Source organism: Labrus mixtus, chromosome 9, assembly GCF_963584025.1.
Source record: "Labrus mixtus chromosome 9, fLabMix1.1, whole genome shotgun sequence".
Classification (NCBI taxonomy): Eukaryota; Metazoa; Chordata; class Actinopteri; order Labriformes; family Labridae; genus Labrus; species Labrus mixtus.
The window spans coordinates 18,119,335-18,138,033 of NC_083620.1; the positions used below are offsets into that span (position 1 = coordinate 18,119,335).

The window sequence follows — 18,699 nt, forward strand, 5'->3', positions numbered from 1 at the left end:
CTCTGTGCTCTCAGTTGGAGTATTAATCCTGACTAAACCTGTCACAAATCTATATCTGTATTAAATAGACTGAGCAGAAATTCTATTATTATCGATCGCACAAACCAAGCAATATCTGAGGCAGCAACTGTGACTCACTCGCATGTTGGATCGTGTCTTTTTTGTGCCTCGGCATTACAACCAACAGCTTTTATATTTCCACAGAGGATGTGCCCTTCTGTGTAGTGATGCGTTCGTGGTTTCTGGTAAATTTCAGCCTCGTGTGTGACGTTGCTGCTTCTTTCCTGTAATCAGATCGTCTGCTGGATGGTGATGGAGGGGGCTCATGCTGCTGATACAGAATGCAGCGCTACGCCATGTTTTACGGTTTTTCCCCTGCTCTGTCACATGAAGCGTCTCGCCTGATATGTGTCTGCCTTGTCATTGTGACACACGGAAAGCAAACACACACACACACACACACACACACACACACACACACACACACACACACACACACACACACACACACACACACACACACACAAATGTGTTTGTGTCTACAGAGCAGTGAAGACACAAAGACTATGCTGTCATTAGTGCTTCCTCTGCTGTTTTACTATTGTTTTCTATTCTTTTGTTCCTTGAGATCACGTCCTTATTGTCCTTATCTTGCTTTTTTAAATACACACACACGCACACACACACACACACACACACACACACACACACACACACACACACACTGGCACACACACTGGCACACAGTCTTGTCTAAAATCTGATAGTGTTTGGTGAACAAATTAGATGGGACATTAATAGATGTATCCTTCACATGTAATTACACTTGAAGGATGTGGGATTTTTAACATCATGAATTAAGGTTATTAAACACATCTGCTATTTCTTTTAACGACTTTATTTCACAGGTCTCTTGATAAATCAAGGGCATTTTGTAAGACTTAATGTGATTCAAATGTTTTGTGCTTCTTGTGTTCTTTCTGTCCAGCCTGAACCCGTACAGCTATGACGAGAGCTGTGTGTCGAGCAGCGTGGACCACCTTCCGCTGGCCGCTCTCCCACTCCTTGCCATCGTCTCCCCTCGCTACCAGGACGCCGTGGCAACAGTGATTGCCCGAGCCAACCAGGTGTACCACAGCTTTCTGCAGTCGGAGGACGGCCAGGGATTCAGGGGGCAGGTCTGTGTCTCCTCTAGTTTGAGAGGAGAGTGGAGGAGAACTCCTTCACTGTAGTCTCTCATCGTTGAACAATGAGTTAGAGGCACTTCAAAAGAAGTCAACGATTGTCAAAGGAAGTGAAGATGGCTTTTGAGTGGGCTGTGGGATCTCAGGCCCCTCAGAGAGCTCTAGATCTCTATAGTTTAAGTGGACCACATCTCACTGTCTTGCACATAACATCTAATTGGCTCTTGGTAACAAGCTGCAGTGTCTAAAGAGGTAATGATCTGTGAGGAACTGTTTACAATTAAGTTAACGTAACCACATTTGGTTCGTGCTCTGAAACATAACTTCTCTTTACTTAGCTTAAACCGACATAAACTATTCTGTAAGTAATTACAGAGGCAGATCATCGAGTGTACAGCAAATTAAAGATATTTTCTGCTTCTTCTATTACAGTAGCTGCTGAAGTCCAGCTGCAGGAGTTGCTTGTTATGGAAAGTAACTGATTGTCAGGCCAGACCCAACAATGAGATGTTGTTTTGCAATGCTGCGCATGGACACGGGCGGGTGCTAACACCTGAAAAAAACATAGAGATGCATTTAATTTAGAGGAATGAAACATACACATTTGCATTACATTTTAGGTAAACAGGTAACGCTTCCTTTTTGTGAATATTATCAGCAGTGATTGTGTAAGATTATAGACAAATATTGTACCATCTCCTGTTGGTACAAATTGGTAGATAAAAAAAAATCTTGTAAGCTAGTTTAAAAAGTAGGATACTGTTACAATGTACAGTAAATACAGCATCCTCTTTGTATGTAGTGCAAAACTGTTAAACAATGTCAGAGTGGCCTTTCTGTTCAAGCAGAATCAGCAGTTTTTGTTTTTAAAATCCCCTTCAAACACATCTTTATCGGTTCTCCTTTAAATGCTTTCACTGACTCCACCAAATGTAGAAGGCGTTTACATTATTTTAATTATTTTTTCTCTGCAGGTCTGCCTGATGGGCGACTGTGTGGGAGGTGTGCTGTGCTTTGACGCTTTGTGCTTCAGTAACCACCAGAGGCCCGGCAGCCCCAACAACAGCAGCAGGAACATCAGCACTGAGAGCCTGAAGGTATACGAGCTCAATGTAACAGTGACAACATGGTGATGCACAGGCCTGTCGAAGGTTTGGGACACTCGGAACAGCTGGTTATGGAACATTTTACTGGGGATAGATGATTTAGAGATTAATAGAAGATTACTGAAATTGAGCCAGCTTACATGCCTGTTCAACCCCGTTTCAATCAGAGGAGTTAATTAGTACAAGTGTGCACATGTGCTTCGGTGGCGGCGTCCTTTGCACAAATCCTTCATACACAAAACTCATCTCTGTCTATTTCCTGTCATTTTTAAGACACGTCTTGTAGATGGGTTGCTTTACACTAGAGGCAATGTCCTTGGCACCGTGTTTTCTCCAGTCTCATACATAAATGCTGTAAATAAATGCTGCAGTGGAGATGGTAATTTAGTATTTTTGGATCACTGGTTGTTTTCAAGGCTTGATTTGATGGAAATCTGAAAATTTCCGAAGAATTCCTTCCTGCAGCAGTATAGATCATTATATCTGCAAGATCTGCTCTCCTGAAGCAGCTGGTCATTTCATGTCACTTTCTATGTGAATCCCTTCTTTCCTTTTTTTATTGTGTTCTCACGTCTCCCGCCAGCCATTAAAACCCACACGGATGCTGTCGGTTCCCTTTCGCACATGCACCATTTTCCCCTCCTACATTTAACAGATCGCCTGGGACAATGCCTTCCACCTGATTATATGTACCATCACACCCATTGGTGTGATCCTTGTGCCTCCTCTCAGGATAACTCGGGCCTGCTCGGGGAGTCCAGTCTGAGCTCCAGCAAGAGGTTGAGTAAGAGCAACATCGACATATCCGCCCCAAACGAAGGGCATGGCCAGGGTGGGCCGCCGCTCAGCCGCAAGCAGAGTGACTCATATGACGGAGACACATCGTCCACGGGCCAGCACAGCTTCTTCTCGAGGTGAGACAGCACACATAAACTCACCAACACAAGAGGTGATATGATGGTTTATTTTTTTCCACCAAGACATTTTGACTCAGGTGTCTTTGTGGATAACATTGTATGATTTTTCTACATGTATGATTTTAACAAACTGTTCACAAGTACAATCAAACTTTAAAGACGTTTACATCTACATCTCTACAATAGTTTGATTCTATCAATCAGTCAGGCAAAACACTGATGCAAAAGGAGACTGAGTCTTTTTGTAATAAAAAATATCATCATTTCACAGATGACTGTTCCATTAATTAGTTGACTATATACAGTTTATCTAAAATAAAAAACAACATTTGGATTATCTGTTCACTCATCTTGCTTAATTAAGAAAACACAAACACTCGCAACCTAGCAAAAAAAAAGCATCTTAGACATCGGGCACACAGACTGTTGATAGAAACTCTTTTTTCCATGTCTGTGAAACAGCATCTGTTGATCACTGATAAGTGTTTTAGAGGCTCATATGATGACCCAGATGTTTCATGCCGGCCCTCATCCAGGTTTCCCCTGCCCTGTTTCGCTCCTGCTCTATATCATTATTTGCAGCTTGACTGCAACTCCTGCCTACCTGCCTCAGCTGAACTATAAATAGCCTTGTTTGAGCCTGTGCCAGCCGGTTTGTGTGGGAGACCGAGTAGTGTTTGTGAATTTAGCTGGGTCAGAGTGGCTGGAGGGGGTAACATTGCCATGTTAACTCATTTCAAGCAACCAGTGTTCCCTTTACAAATCACATAGTCCACTAGGCTTACACCATCAAAGACACAGAGTCACTGAGGGGAGGATCCGATCAGTTCACAGTTTAAAAACTCTGTGTTAATGGCAATGCATCCATCACCTTTCCCTTATTTAAAACTCCCCATCAGCAGCGTGGATGCTCACCTCTGATCCTCATTTGTAGCTCATTCTAGATTCTCCATGTTCACCTTTTTTCTGCTTTGGCCCTCACTGGTAAATGGCCGTGAGATTATGTGAAAATAGTCGTAGCAGTGTTATGGAAAAACCCAGGAGCTGTTCCTTTACTTTACTTTAATCTACATTTTTAAAGAGATTTGTGTTTTGGATGATTTGATGATGTATAAACCAAGCGGCTACCTCTGGTGCTGAAAAAGGAAGCCAATGCGGAAGTGAAAAAAACCTGCAGTTCCCTGAGTGTCCACTTGAGACTGGCTGCAAAATCCCAAGAAGCCACATACACACCCATTCAAAAATGCAAAAAAAATTTAGCAGTAATAAACAAAATATGAAATCGGTCTGGGTAGCTCATGTCTTTATCGACACACACTGTATGGGGGCTGAATCTTTTTTATAACTCATCCCTTTTGATTTAATAAAGGATAAAAGTTATTCATAACAAAGCGTGTAGCTGACATGAATGATGAGCGCTTGGTGTAGCTGTTTGTCAGGAGACTTAAAACCAGACCAGCTCTTTGCCTGTTAGAAATATAAATAGAAATAGAAAGCCATATAGTTAAGAAACTACAGCAAATAATGTATGTTGCACAGTAAAAAAGTAAATATAAAATATGTTGTTAGGTGTGTAGAGACAGCATTTTCAATATAGGATAGGATAGGATAGTACTTTATTGATCCCCAGAGGGGAAATTCAGGCGTTGCAGCAGCACAGACAAGTAAACTCAAAATACAAAATACACATTAAACAGAATAGATTAGAGGGCCACCGCCATTCATGAGCTTCAAGTGCCCCCCTCAGTAACCAATGGGTGACATCACTTAGGATGCGTTTAGATTTATTTACAGTTTAAAGTAAAAACAGAAGGCATTCATACTTGAAAAAGGACATAATAAACAGCATTTCGATATCTACGTATTTTTAAGAAACTCTTATTCTTAAGAAAACACATGCTGTGCTTGTTGAGCTGCTGAGAGGCTTCGTTCACACTTCATTTTCATGACAAAACATGTCATGGATTTATTTTTTGATAGGAAGGCATCAGTATCAGAACTGAGGTAGCTGTTTATTTAACTGAAAAATATCTGTCAGATTTATCTATCATATCATTGCTCACCCAGGCAGCAAGAAAAACACTTTATTTGATGAAAAGCACTTACTAATAGCATTCATTCTTTGGGAATTAAATACAATCATTTCCAACAAATATTGCACTTCTTACAGAGTAGAAAACACGTAGTCCTCCACTCTTTTAATAATCCTTTCACATGTACTTTTCTTGCAAATAGTAATGTCCAAATCATCCACTGCCCCCTTTTTTTAGCATAAATTATCCTTACATGTTTAGAACTTTCTAGATGTTTAGAGGAAGTTACAATGTGGACACCTGCAGAATTTATACAGATTCAAAAATGAAATGGCTTGGTATTAAGGCGAGAAGGAGTGGAAACATTATGAGATAAAAGACCAAAACAAAAGAAAGTGGAAGGCAATCAAAGCATTATTGATTCAACATCAAAATGTCTGGAGCCTCTCTGCTAATCCTTTCTCCTCATGAAGGACTTAATGTGGAAATGTTGGCTCGCTAGAGAGCAGAGAGAGCTCGTCAGTCTGCAGGGAGTCGAGGCTGAGAGAAGCTCTGCTGTTCAAACAGCTCTAAGCATGAAGCCGCCTGTGAAGGCGGAGTAAAGACCAGCTCAGGCTGAGTCATAAAGGCCCTGCGCCTACAACGACCTCTGAATGTTAAATCAAGCCAGGCTACAATTAAATAAGGACAAAGCAAAAGCATCACTGACTCACCTTTTCCAAGACTGAGATATTTGCTTTCCCCATTTTAAGTATGGATATGATTGACCTTTAAAGTTTGAGTTAACTTCTGTTTTACTTGAACAGTAAAAATAATCCCAGCTAAATGCTATTATATTATCTGGGACCAAATCTTTTTGTTTAAATACCTCACTTAAAGCAAAATTTACTGTCTTTAAATTATCTTTTGTCTTATTAAGCATTTTCTGAAAAGGTTGTTCCCTGCTGCATAGATAAAGTCCTAGGTAACACTCGAATGTTTAACTACGGAAGAGGATTAGGGCCACTGAAAAAAATTGAGAATTGTAACTTTCCTCAGAATATGATTTTAATCTCAGAATTCTGAGAAAAGAAAAAAGTCAGAATTCTGAGATTAAAATCAGAATAACAAGGTTAAAGTCAGAAATATGAGATCAAGTGCTGGCAAAGTCAGACTTCTGACTTTTTTTCAGATTGAAAACAAACAGTCAGAACCCCCCCAAAAAAAAATTCAGTGGCCCTAATCCTCTTCCGCATTTAACTAATAAGTCAACAGCACTGCTTGTATTAACAAGGCCAATTAATCCAACGTGACAAAAAAAGTCATTTTAAGGTTTGCCACAATGGGCTGCTGCAATAACAGGCAATAATTTGTGTCCATGTCCGTTCCCCCAGTCTGATGAAGGAAGGCGTGGAGTTGCGAGGTGGCAGTAGCACCAGTCTGGTGTTGAACCCGGGCAGATTTGACTTTGAGGTTTCAGACTGCTTCCTGCTCGGCTGTCCGCTGGGCCTGGTGCTGGCTATGAGACGCACAGTGCTGCCCGCCGTCCAAGGTGAGAATCAAACGCTTCAAAAGCACATCGGGGGACTGAGATTCTTCAAGTTGTACTGTTTTTGCTATTTGCTATTCTCGTTGAACTGCAAAAACCTTTTTGAAAGGTGATACACCGACCAAAGTGTAATTGATTGATTGATATGTGATAAGAATATGACATGCCTGGATGGTTTCTTTGGTTTTCATGTTTTCTTTTGTAAAACACAAAAAAAATGTTTCAACTGATATTGATTTGATTTACCTCTGCCCTTATTAAGATGGTTTTATGTGATTTTTCTGCAACTTTGTTCCTTTTTTTTTAACCATAAAACTGATATCATAATATGTTTCCCCTCATTGTAACAGGGTAGAAAATGTAACTGAGCTGATGATTAAGTTGCACTGACAGTATAGCAATATCAACAAAAGACTTTATTCAGGATTTCCTGATTGAGCCCTTTTGAGTTTTCCACACCCTCCTATGCAGGGGTGAAGGTAGTTATACATTCTTGCAGGTACTATTACCACAACCTTCATCACTTAATATTGTTCACCTCTCCTCGGCTTCAATGCATCCTTGAAACAAACGATTCCATATTATAATACCTGTACGGAGTAGAAAGAAATTAGTACAATAAATCAAACGCACCCCTCCTCAGGTGCTGTGTTTATGAAGTGAAGAAAGATGCACAGTCGCGTCCTGTTGAAATGAGTTACAGAGAAATCCCTGATCGTTATCTCACACACACCTTACCTGAGCTGCTGTCCGTGTTGTTGGAATAAAACAGAATACCATGAAACTTAACAGCCTATTCCGTTTCAAATTTGACTTGCGAGGTTTTGCACCAAACGTTTGCCTGCCAAAAACCCACAGCACTGGATATCAGCCAGCTGCAACGTGCCGGTGAAAGCTTGCGGCCACGTTAACTTGCAGTAATAAAAGCAGGCTGAGCTCCGTCCAGGACGGATTAAAACACAGCAAGGGCAGTTCAGAAGCAATTCGGAATGATTTAGAAGAGATTAATAAGGAGACAAAATGTTGTTTGGATGACCTAACTTAGCAGATGTATTTTCTTGCTGAAAGCTGTGACTGTTTCTTAAATGTGGGTTGTGGCAGGCTTTGTGAATCTTTTAGTGGTTTACCGTACCGGTTTACTTTCTGCCCTGCTCCTATTTTAAACATTTGTAACACAACACAGCTTAACTTCTTCTTCCTAATGGGTTTTTCTTTTCATTGTGTTTTCAGTGAGCCAGCTCCATCCAGCCTGCGCTCAGATTTTCAATCTGTTTTACCCCTCGGACCCTTCTGCCTCCAGACTGGAGCCTCTGCTGCAGCCCCTCTTCCACAAGCTGCCCCCGTTTGCTGTTCCACGCTACCAGCGCTACCCCCTAGGAGACGGGCGCTCGATGCTCATAGGTAGGGCCGTGATTGGAAGATGGGAATCAATTTTGCCATCAGGATGGAAAAGATGCAAGAGGAGCTCCTTGTGAATATTTTATGAGTCCAATTATTTTTTGGTGTATTTGAAATTCCACATTAATAACCTTTTTGGACTTTGCATTTCTATGCTGGCCTGGAACCTTTGAGGAATCCTGGTAGTGATACTGGATTACAGCAGAGGACAAGTCGCATGACTAAAAAGTGTGAATTTTCACAGGCACATATGTGAACTTCGATCCCATCCATCTGATCTTTCCCTGCAGAGGCTGTGCTAAATCCTGACCCTGTAGTCTGAAGTTGAAGTAATTATACTTCATCTGCTTGTGATGCAGTGCCTTTAGCCTGCCAGAGATCTGACGATGAGACAGGGTATGGGAGTTATTAGTCTACTAGATATACTGTAGCACAACACTGCTGTAATCCCTCTGGAGAATTTGGTTGTAGAGACTGAGTCCTTAACGAGCCACTGATTTATTTGAAGCATGTTTTAGCCCACTTTTGGGACGGAGAGACTCATTCTTAACAACAGTTATGACGCATCTCTAGTATCCCCTGTCTCTCCATGCTCCCAGTCTCTCAAATAGGACGACTGGTCTCTCGTACTAAAAACATGGGGGCCAGAACCACATCAGAAGATAAGACTCTGGTTTGGTGTAAGGCCTTAATACACTTTTTTTAAACCCCTTACTCCAATTCCGGTTATCAGAAAAAGTATAATTCAAAGCAGATTTACAAAGTGCAATGCAAGAGATAAAAAAAGACAAATGTGTTTGCTACAAGACCCTATATGGTAAATGGACTTGAGCTTTTATAGCGCTTTTCTAGTCTCCCGACTACTCAAAGTGCTTTTACACTGCATGTCACACCTACCCATTCACAGACTGATGGTAGTGATCGCTATGTAGCGTCATCCATCAGAAGTAACTAATCCCATTCATACACCACCACCGAAGCAGCGGGAGCAATTCGGGGGTTAAGCGTCTTGCCCAAGGTCACATCGGACATGTTGCCCAGCTGGGGATCGGACCCTCGACCTAACGGTTGAGAGACGACGACGCTACCAACAGCTGCCTCATGTTAAAGCTTTTTATTTAAACCCGGAAAATGCTAAGCGTATTTACATTCCTTAGGACAAATTTGTTTTGTTTATTATCCAATACAGAACGGTTGTAGATATAAAGGTTTCGAGGGTTATTATTATTATTATCATTAAGAGTGGCATCATTTTTTGTCAACAATATTAATACAGCTTGTATTAATACAACAATAATGCCCCTTTGCAGATAATTACAGATGATTTAAACACATTAATAACCATGCTACATCAGTAACTCAGCAACAATTTTGTCAAATTTTTAATATGACACAAGTTTAAATAACATTTGTCAAAAAAATGTGTCAATTATCATTTATTATGCACAACATGAAAAAATAGTTCAAACCCTAAAATACATTGTGAAACAACAATACATCCAACCAGTCATCCCATACAAACAACCAGCCTACCTACAAACCAACCATCCAAAAACCCATCGCTCAATACAACCAACCATCAAGCAAACCGAACACCCAACGAACCTGCTAAAACAAAGAAACAAACCAACAAAGCCAAAACAAATAAACCAACAATCTATTAAATAAACTTAGCTAACCCAAACAACCAATCAATTAATTGCACCCATCAATCTCCGTACAGTTTTCCTGTTCAACAGGGAACCTATAATTTATCCATGGGTTGTGCTTGTATGTGACCTGTTTACAAAACATGTCTGACACATGATAGTAAATAAGACGGTTTTTACACAGCACTGTTAACTGCTGCCTACTGTGATCTATAAATAAAATCCTGATCAGCCAGTCACAAGGTGGAACGCCTGATAGGAGCCGGTAGTGCTGATAAAAGTGATGAAGTTTAAAAGCAAGCACACATCTCAGTCTTGCAGCTATACAAGATTTTAATAATGAGTCTGCAGCATCCCTGTTTTATTGGTTAGGCTTTGAAGCTGACAAATTACGTGTTAAATTAAAAACCACAGACAGGTGCACAGAGACAGAGGCAAACATACACTAACACGCTCTTGCTCTCTCACACACACACACACACACACACACACACACACACACACACACACACACACTCGCACAGTCAGACATCACCAATTTCCTGCTCTGTAATATGGTAATTAGTTGTTATGAAGGCATGGAGAGCCAATCAAATCAGGCTCCTTTGGGTATGACTTTGACTGCAACACCCGTCAACAGTGGAGCTTTTATTATGATGAATGCTGCTAATATAGGGAGAAGGAGCCCTCTTCTTATTGATTTCCAGCTGGGGTTCAATGGCAAATGTTATCAGTCAAGACAGCAAATGCACATGGAGTTATACGCTTTTTTTATCGGTATTGATCACATGGCTAACCGTGCCTAAATGTAAAGGTAGTGGTGTAGTTTTTGCTCACTACTGAATAATTCCCTTACCCTCCATGTGAAAGCTGAGAGTGTGACGAGGGCTTGAGAGAAGGGTGCTGAGATAAAAGTCACTTTCTGTCTCTTTGTGTGTCAAAGACGTTTCAAGGCCACGGAGCAATCATCCTTCCTTACCGTCTGAATTCTCTGCTTGTCTTTCCTTTAACCACCGTCATCAGCTGTTTTACTCTCCCCTGCCTCATGCTTTAATCATGATCTCTCTGCTTCCATGTTGATTGGGTGTTTTCTGAACATTTTATTTCTTTAAACTCGCCTTCGTCTCTCCCCCCCCCCCTCTTTATGTCTTATGTTTATGTAACATATTCTTTCTTGCTAGCAGATTTTTGATGCTACTCCCTGCTGTCTCTGCTTCTCCTTCAGCAAAAATCTTTTGAAATTTAATGTGTGTGCGTCATAGTCAATGTCCCTTTCTCTCCTCTTTCTGTCTGCTGAAATAATCTTTTCCTCTCTCTTTGCCTCTCTCTGCTTATTGTGCTCTCAATGAAAGACACAGCTGTTCCAGACTCTGAGGGAGAATAAGGTTACTTTGTAAAGCCTGGTTTATACTTCTGCGTTGAATCAACAGTAGTGGCCTACGTTGGGCATGGCCGACGCTTTGTGAGCACTTGTGCGTTGGTGTGGCTGCATAGCTCTGCAGTAGTCTGCCTACAAGTGTTAGTTGACGGTCTGATTTCTATGCTAGTAAAATCATGGTTTTCTGTTTCCGCCACATTCTCTGCTTTTTTGTGTAAAGGAAACCATGGTGACTGAAACCGAGCGTGTTATGTTGGAGTTGGAGAGGATAAATAATTACCAGACGTTGATTGTACTGCGATATACTGCAATTATTGCAAGAAAGAAAATAAAGGAGACATCAGAGGAGACGGGTTGTATGGACGGCATTGGAATGGATGGATGAAATATTCAACTCGATAGCGATGTTAGCTCAGTCTACTAGTTAGCGTAGGTTAAAAACACAGAGGTTCATGATACAAAGGACATATATTTATCTTCTGGTCATATTAAGTTTAGGTTTCCCTGAAGTTGCACATGTATTGAAAGCCAGGAGAGGAAAAGGGAGACCTGTGTCGTTTCTCCCACTTCAGCTGGAGAATATATGTTCTGTTTGTTTGAAGAAAAATGTCCAACACATTTCCTTGAAGCACAAAGTGGTTCCCGCAGGGCTACAAAGAACAATTATTTTCACTGATTTCTTCTTCTGATAAGTGTTTTATGTAATTGCATGCCTTCAACCATGAGGTTATGATTGAAGTCTCTTAATCAAAGAAGCAGTAGTTATGATCCTTCTAAAAACGTCAATACTTGAATGACGGATTAATCAGTTGATTGGATTTTGACAAACTTTAGCCTAAAGAATAAAAGTTGTTAACTCCAAGCTTATAGGTTGTTTGATGTTGTTGGTATGTCTGTTTGACCAGCAGTCAAAAAGCCAAATTTATTCTGGACACTTTATATGAACCTAACACTTATAATGCATAATAAGAAAAATGTATTTTCTATATAGCAGCCCTTATTTGCTTTTACAAGCATTCTCAACATCATATAAACATCATCCTAAACATTGCAATGAGTTGATGTGAATGCTTATAATTACTTGTAAGGACTGTTATACAGCTGCTTTATAAATGCGCTCATGATGCATTATAAGCGATGGGTTCATATAAAGTGTTACCCATATTCTTTTCACCATTATAAAATATCCTCATCTACATAGCACCACTATGTTCTTTTTAAAAATGAACCAAATAGCTTTTGTGCCTAAACCTAACCAATTACTACTATCAGTTTAGCCTCCTAAAGAGTTAAAAAAAAAAAACGATCTCTCACATATGAATGCTGTGGAAACATGCATGCATGTACAGGGAACATCTATGGATCTCGTTGTATTTGTAGTTTGGAGAAAAAAGCAATGTGGTATTTCTTTTATTATTATGGATAAATATTGTCAAAAACAAAGTCTTATTCTTTCTCTTAATACCTCTCTCTGCAATATCTTCCAAACCACAAATATAATTTCCACCCCTCAAATCAAACCCATTAGTTTGAAAACTATCAATCAACAACAATCTGGCATCCATGAAACTCATCCTGTGTGTGTGTGTGTGTGTGTGTGTGTATGTGTGTCAGATCCCATCAGTCCGAATGTGAATCAATCTTTGTCTTCATTCCTTGTCATGTCTGAGGGGGCGGCTATTAATCTGTATTCCTCTGCTGTAGCCAATCCTTCACCGAGCAAACACGCAACATGTGGCTGCATCTGACGGTTTATTTGTAATCATTACAGCAAGAAGGGGACAGAGGGGGTAATCTGCCAATTAGGGGCTGTTCTGGGTGGAAAAAGTAATACTAACAAATACAAGCTGATCCCAAGATAGAAATATTGAATGAGGTAATGAGATTTTAAATGGAGAGATAAATGTTCTGTTTGGTGTGAATTGAAGTCATGTCATGTCATGGAAAAAGGTAAATGGACTTGAGCTTGTAGAAAGCTTTTCTAGTCTTACTACTCAAAGCGCTTTTACACCGCAGGTCAGAGGTCACACCTACCCATTCACACCCATTCACACACTGATGGCAGAGGCTGCTATGTAAAGTATGCATCAGTATTTACTAATCCATTCATACACATTCACACACTGACAACGAAGCAGTGGTAGTAACTTGGGGTTAAGTGTCTTGCAAATTTAGAATTGCTTTTTTATTATTGTATGTTTTATTGTTTTTTTTCCTGTGTGTTATGCTAAATAATATTTTCCAATCAACTGTTGATTATCGCCTTTTTAATTCAATATACAAACTGCTTTTAACTTTTTTTGAAAAGCACTATAAAAATAAAGATATATTAATAATATCATTATTATTATCATTATGTAGACAGGAAATTGTCTGAGTGGAAAGTGTCTGGAGAATTTGTTATTTCCCAGGATGCAGCAGGATTCTCTCTGAGCAAAGACCATCTGCATAGAGCTCACGTCAGCCATTCTAATTCCTACTCCAGCTCTCAGTTACCACTTTATGTCCCCTCCATCACATAAGAAGACATCTCCCCTGATTGATATATGTTACAGTAAATGGCAGAGAGTAAATGACATGCTACAGAAGCTGGGTCATCTTTCCTATGGGTCTCTGCCTGTTTGTGCCTGCTTACAATTTTATATAACACACAAACAAAGATAACATCTTCTTCAACTGTTTGGTAGAACATGGATTTGGTTCATCCGCTCCAACTGAGGTCAACATCTCCTCTGAAGCACACTGTGCAGCATACTGTGCAGACTCATTGAGTCAAGACATATCCACTGTCATAATGCAGCAACATTGAAAGCATATGTAACAGGATAATGAGTACTCTCTGAAGTCTGGCTGAAAAAAAAAAAACATTAAGAGTTTCATAATGCAGGGACAAAAGTAAAATGAGGTGTATTCAGAGAAAAATAGATGCCTCTTTAAAGCTGTCTTGTTCAGCTTTCTGTTCTTCAGCTATGAATGCTAATAGAAGTTATGTTACATTAGGGTTCAAGTCTCATTTGTCCCCTTGATGTAACCTAGGGTTGAAAATAAAACCATATTGAACTGAGCTGCTAGCTAGACGATAGCCTCTATGATGGTTGAATTATTGATGTAATTTGCAATTTCTTGTCTGTGCATCTCAGGGAATAACAAGTAGATCCATGATGTCTGTAGAATTCAGGTCTTCAGGGAAATTTCTAATTTTCCTATTACACAGTCTTATCCCTGAACAAAAGATGCGTTAAGGCATGCCTCTGGAAGAGAAGAACCTAACCTCATAAATGTATTCTGCTCAGCAAGGGCCAAGAGAAAAAGGCTTTTTGTGATTTACAGAAGCAAAACAAATAAAATGAACCCCATGAAGAGTAAAGGCTTTCTTTTTAATTGTACCCCTCCGTAGTGCTTTTCTGTGGTTTTCAAACACAAAGCAAGTCAATACACAGCAAGAGGCTGTGGTATTAGGGAAAATAACAGCATTGATTTAAAGATTAAAACCTGTCATTTGTTGTGTGATCATAGCATTTAATCAACTCTTCCCTCTCTGATGTCTTTACTCTTTCTCTCCTTTTCTTTCTAGCCGAGAGTATTCAAGGCCATCCGAATGTGTTTCTGGAGGGTGATCAAACTACAGGAGGTCCAGCTTCACAGTCGTCGTCTGAGACAAAGACCGAAGGCGGAGGAGGAGGAAGAGGAGGAGATGGAGGTCGTAGATCCAGTGTGACCAGTGTGGAAAGTGAAACGTCAATTTGCTCCATGGGCCAGCTGGGAAACACCATCAGTAACAGTGAGTGGGAGGGGAGCTACAGTTTCCACGTCTCATTTGTTCAATTATCTCCTGGAGATGAATTCAGGTTCGCAACGTTTCACAACTCTTTAGTTGCACTCAGATATACAATCAATGCTTGCATATGTGTGTCTGTGCGTTTCAGTTTCCAGTAGCTGGTGGGGCTCAAAGAGGCTGGATTTTGCTTTGTTCTGCCCTGATGTGCTGACCTCCTTCCCTACTGTGGCTCTGCCTCACCTTTTTCACGCCTCCTACTGGGAGTCAACTGACGTAGCAGCTTTTGTTCTCCGGCAGGTTGGTAAACTTATTGTAAGCTAATTGTTTCTTTACTGACAGCTGTGTGGTACTGGATAGAGGGTGATGTTTGAAACAGTAGTAGAGTCTTTTCTATATTATTCGCTGTTTTCATTTTAAGTATTGGAGTTTTAGAAACTTGTGTTAAAACACTGGTTGTGACAAATAATAAGAGACCAGTAATTTTTGCATTTGCTTTGCAAATCTAAAACCAATATGAATTTACAGAGTTTATGTATGAGTCTTGTTTTGGTTTATTAAAGGGTCCCAGGATTGACCCTTGGGGAACTCCTTATGGACTCTACATTGCCTGTAGGTGTGAATGTGAATGTGGCTGGTTGTCTGTCTTTATATGTCAGCCCTGTGATTGACTGGCGATCAGTCCAGGGTGTACCCAGCCTCTCCCCCAATGACAGCTGGGATCGGCTCCAGCCCCCCATGAACCAGAACAGGAAAAGCGGTATAGATAATGGATGGATCGATGGATGGAATTCCTATGCTTTTTCAGTTTGTTTTGATACTTGCTTTAAGATAAGATCTTCATAAATATAATACTACTTGAAGAAACTAAATGCAAGTCCTACTGGTCCTCTCAAAGTTGATGTAGTTTTTTATAGTCTGCTACTTCTTCTCTAACTTTCATGTTTTCCTGTTTAGTTTAAGGTTAAGAAATCTGACTCTGGTTTGTTTGTTGGCTTTCTTATGCCATGTCTTTGAAGCAAATGCTATTTCTTGTGGAACAGATGTTTCCATTAAATCACGTCTTCTTGCTTCACAAACTATAAAGCAGAAAAGTATGATGCTGCTTAGCTGTTCAAGGGCTCATTCTGTGCAGATGACAAGCTGAATGTGTAATAAACACAAGTCTGGCAGCAAGCCAGGAATTTTGTAAAAACTCTTTTATGGGCTGCATGTAGCTGTGTAAAGAACCAGCAGTAAGAAATAATCTATGATATGGAGATTTACTTTTAGATTTGGTCCATACAAAAATATATGAAGTCTTCCAAAGAATTATTTGTGTTATGTTAAACAACAATCCAATACCGAGTCATGACATGTGGATCTACAGCTCTAAACACACTACACAGTATAACGGCCCATTTTACCTCAATTTAGCCTCCATGAGTGGTGGTCAAGATTGTGGGGATTGTGAAGTACTCTGAAAAACGTCAGCAAGGTTACTATCAACAGTCAGCACACTTTATCTAAGGATGTTTAACATTCACATCACACCTCACAGTTGAGCCTGAGACAAGGCGAAACCCTTTTATCAAACATGCTTGAAGTTTTCACCACTAGAATCTGAACAAATCTAACCAGGCTTTTGTAGCATGGGCTGGTGTGTGTCTAAAAGTGCATGACTAGAATCCGTAAAAGCCGGAATTTTAATGTGTGGTGCTTGTTCTTTTATGGTGTATTGGTTCGAATTGTAACAGTGCGCAGATGTGTCCCAATCTTAAATGGGTCCCCATTCATTTCCATATCTCCATCATCAACTTTTTTTTTAAGTCATAAGAACCCAGCCTTAGAGAATAATAATACCATCAGAGCATTTATTTCTAACACTAAGTAGGAATTAAACCTTAAGCCATAGCAGTGTTACCACAATCCTCTACCCACTGAGCTGCCCAGGAAAATATCACATCTTTGATACAGGATGTTCACTGAATCCTCTGAAGAACAAGAAAAAAAGAAGAGCATCACGTCATGTTCTATTTAAAGCCACAAAAAAACACCAGCAATCATTGAACTTGATCATTAGAGAGTGGCGAGCTCCCAGAGAAGAAAAGACGAACACTTTGTTTACACCTGTGGTTGTGCCCTAACGTGTCTTCTTTGTGAGAAAACGTGAGTGGAATAAGGTGAGCGCAAAAAAAGGAGAGCTATCAACGCCTCCAGAAGGCTAATAAACCTGAGGTTGATAATTTCTGTTCAGGGTTTTCAGCTTTGCTTAATGCTGTATCATATTTAGAGGTTGTCATGGAATTCCAAGGCTGCACAGAAAATGATTTGTTTACTACTCGGTACTATTCTCACCGTCCAAGTTTAGTATGCAGCAGATTGTCTTCAAATGATTGGGAACAAAGAGTGTCTTTACAAGAGTCGATATTCTTGGACTTTTTCAAGCTGATGTGTGATTGCTTCTATGAGTCCTCTAAATCAGCTTTCATCCCTTAATCTGTGTCAGAGGTGCTCTTGTCATGAATGCTTCCCATCAGAAATGTGTTTAATGAACCATTTACATAAATGCGGCTTCAATTTAAAACCTTCAGATGTTGTTATCGTCTCTTTTTACTGTGCAGATGGGGTACTCAGGTGAATCTAGAGTTGTTGCTATTAGAAAAATGGAGAAGCACAGCATTGGTATGTGCTTCTCTGTGTGTGATGATTGCTGTATTTATTGTTTTTTAAGTACGGGATACCACTGTTGAGGCAGTCAAAGGAGCAATATGTAATTTCGATATGTAGCATTTAAAATGGGTACTGAAGTCCAAATTCAAAACATGGGAGAGAGTTTGCTTGACCACTTCCATTGCTGCAATACCTGTTGGTTTGCTGTTTGCCTGGCAAACCGAGGGGCCTCAAAAACGGCCGAACAGCAAAACAGCCTAACTTCTCTGGTCAAAACAAATACCATTCCGGACCGGAATCAAAACGCAGAGGGAGGACAAAGTGGCTGCTGCATTGTTGCCAGAAGAGAAGCCAGCACATCAACATAGCAGATTTCCTTGATCTCTAATCATATAACAAAGGTCATTTTTTTATTTAATTCAGTAGAATATATCTTACATATTGGTCCTTTAGATGTATGCAATATTCAAGTCCGAGACAAAACATTTGAAGGGGAGCATGAAGTGTATGGTATTTATCGTAGTGACTATCAATGTGTATGGTATGGTATAGTACTATACCCTACCGTACACACATTATCATTTATATTGTATCATATCCTAAACTTGTTCTGCCTTCCAAATGTAGGATTTTTGAGAGAAAACAGGATATGATTGTCTACTCTGAAAAATGCACATTGTTTTTATCAACAGCTTATGCGATGTGACTGTGTGAAGGCCCAGGAAGCGGACAATCTGGACTCGGCTCCATTCTCTCCCTCCAGCCCACGAGAGAAATGGCTCCGAAGGAGGACACATGTCAAATTAAGGGTAATTCCTAGTTGTATCTTGTATATTTAAAAGTTTATCACAGAATGAAAATGTGAATTTATAGAAACTGAATTGACTTTTAGTAGTTCATATTCAAACTTTATGTAAAACAAAAAAGTCATGATTCATTAAACAAAGCCCTTTAGCTTGGACTCAAAGTGTTACACATCCTGGGGTATTGTCAGAAATAAAACCATCAACTCAAACACACATGAACACAGACATTCAAATTCATACTGTAGATAGAGCTGACATTGTTCTTCTGCTGCA

The 18,699-nt window shown here is 40.0% G+C and overlaps 1 protein-coding gene across 2 annotated transcripts in view; it reads left to right on the top strand.

The window, feature by feature from the left end:
* pitpnm3 (PITPNM family member 3) overlaps nt 1–18,699 on the top strand; it is an 80,453-nt gene that overhangs the window by 53,346 nt on the left and 8,408 nt on the right. For both annotated transcript variants that reach the window (XM_061046649.1, XM_061046650.1), the window contains exons 6-13: nt 989–1,178; nt 2,159–2,281; nt 3,023–3,204; nt 6,614–6,771; nt 7,999–8,169; nt 14,768–14,974; nt 15,120–15,268; nt 18,313–18,429. In XM_061046649.1, the coding sequence (XP_060902632.1) occupies nt 989–1,178; nt 2,159–2,281; nt 3,023–3,204; nt 6,614–6,771; nt 7,999–8,169; nt 14,768–14,974; nt 15,120–15,268; nt 18,313–18,429 (1,297 nt within the window). The remainder of the gene's footprint in view (nt 1–988; nt 1,179–2,158; nt 2,282–3,022; nt 3,205–6,613; nt 6,772–7,998; nt 8,170–14,767; nt 14,975–15,119; nt 15,269–18,312; nt 18,430–18,699) is intronic.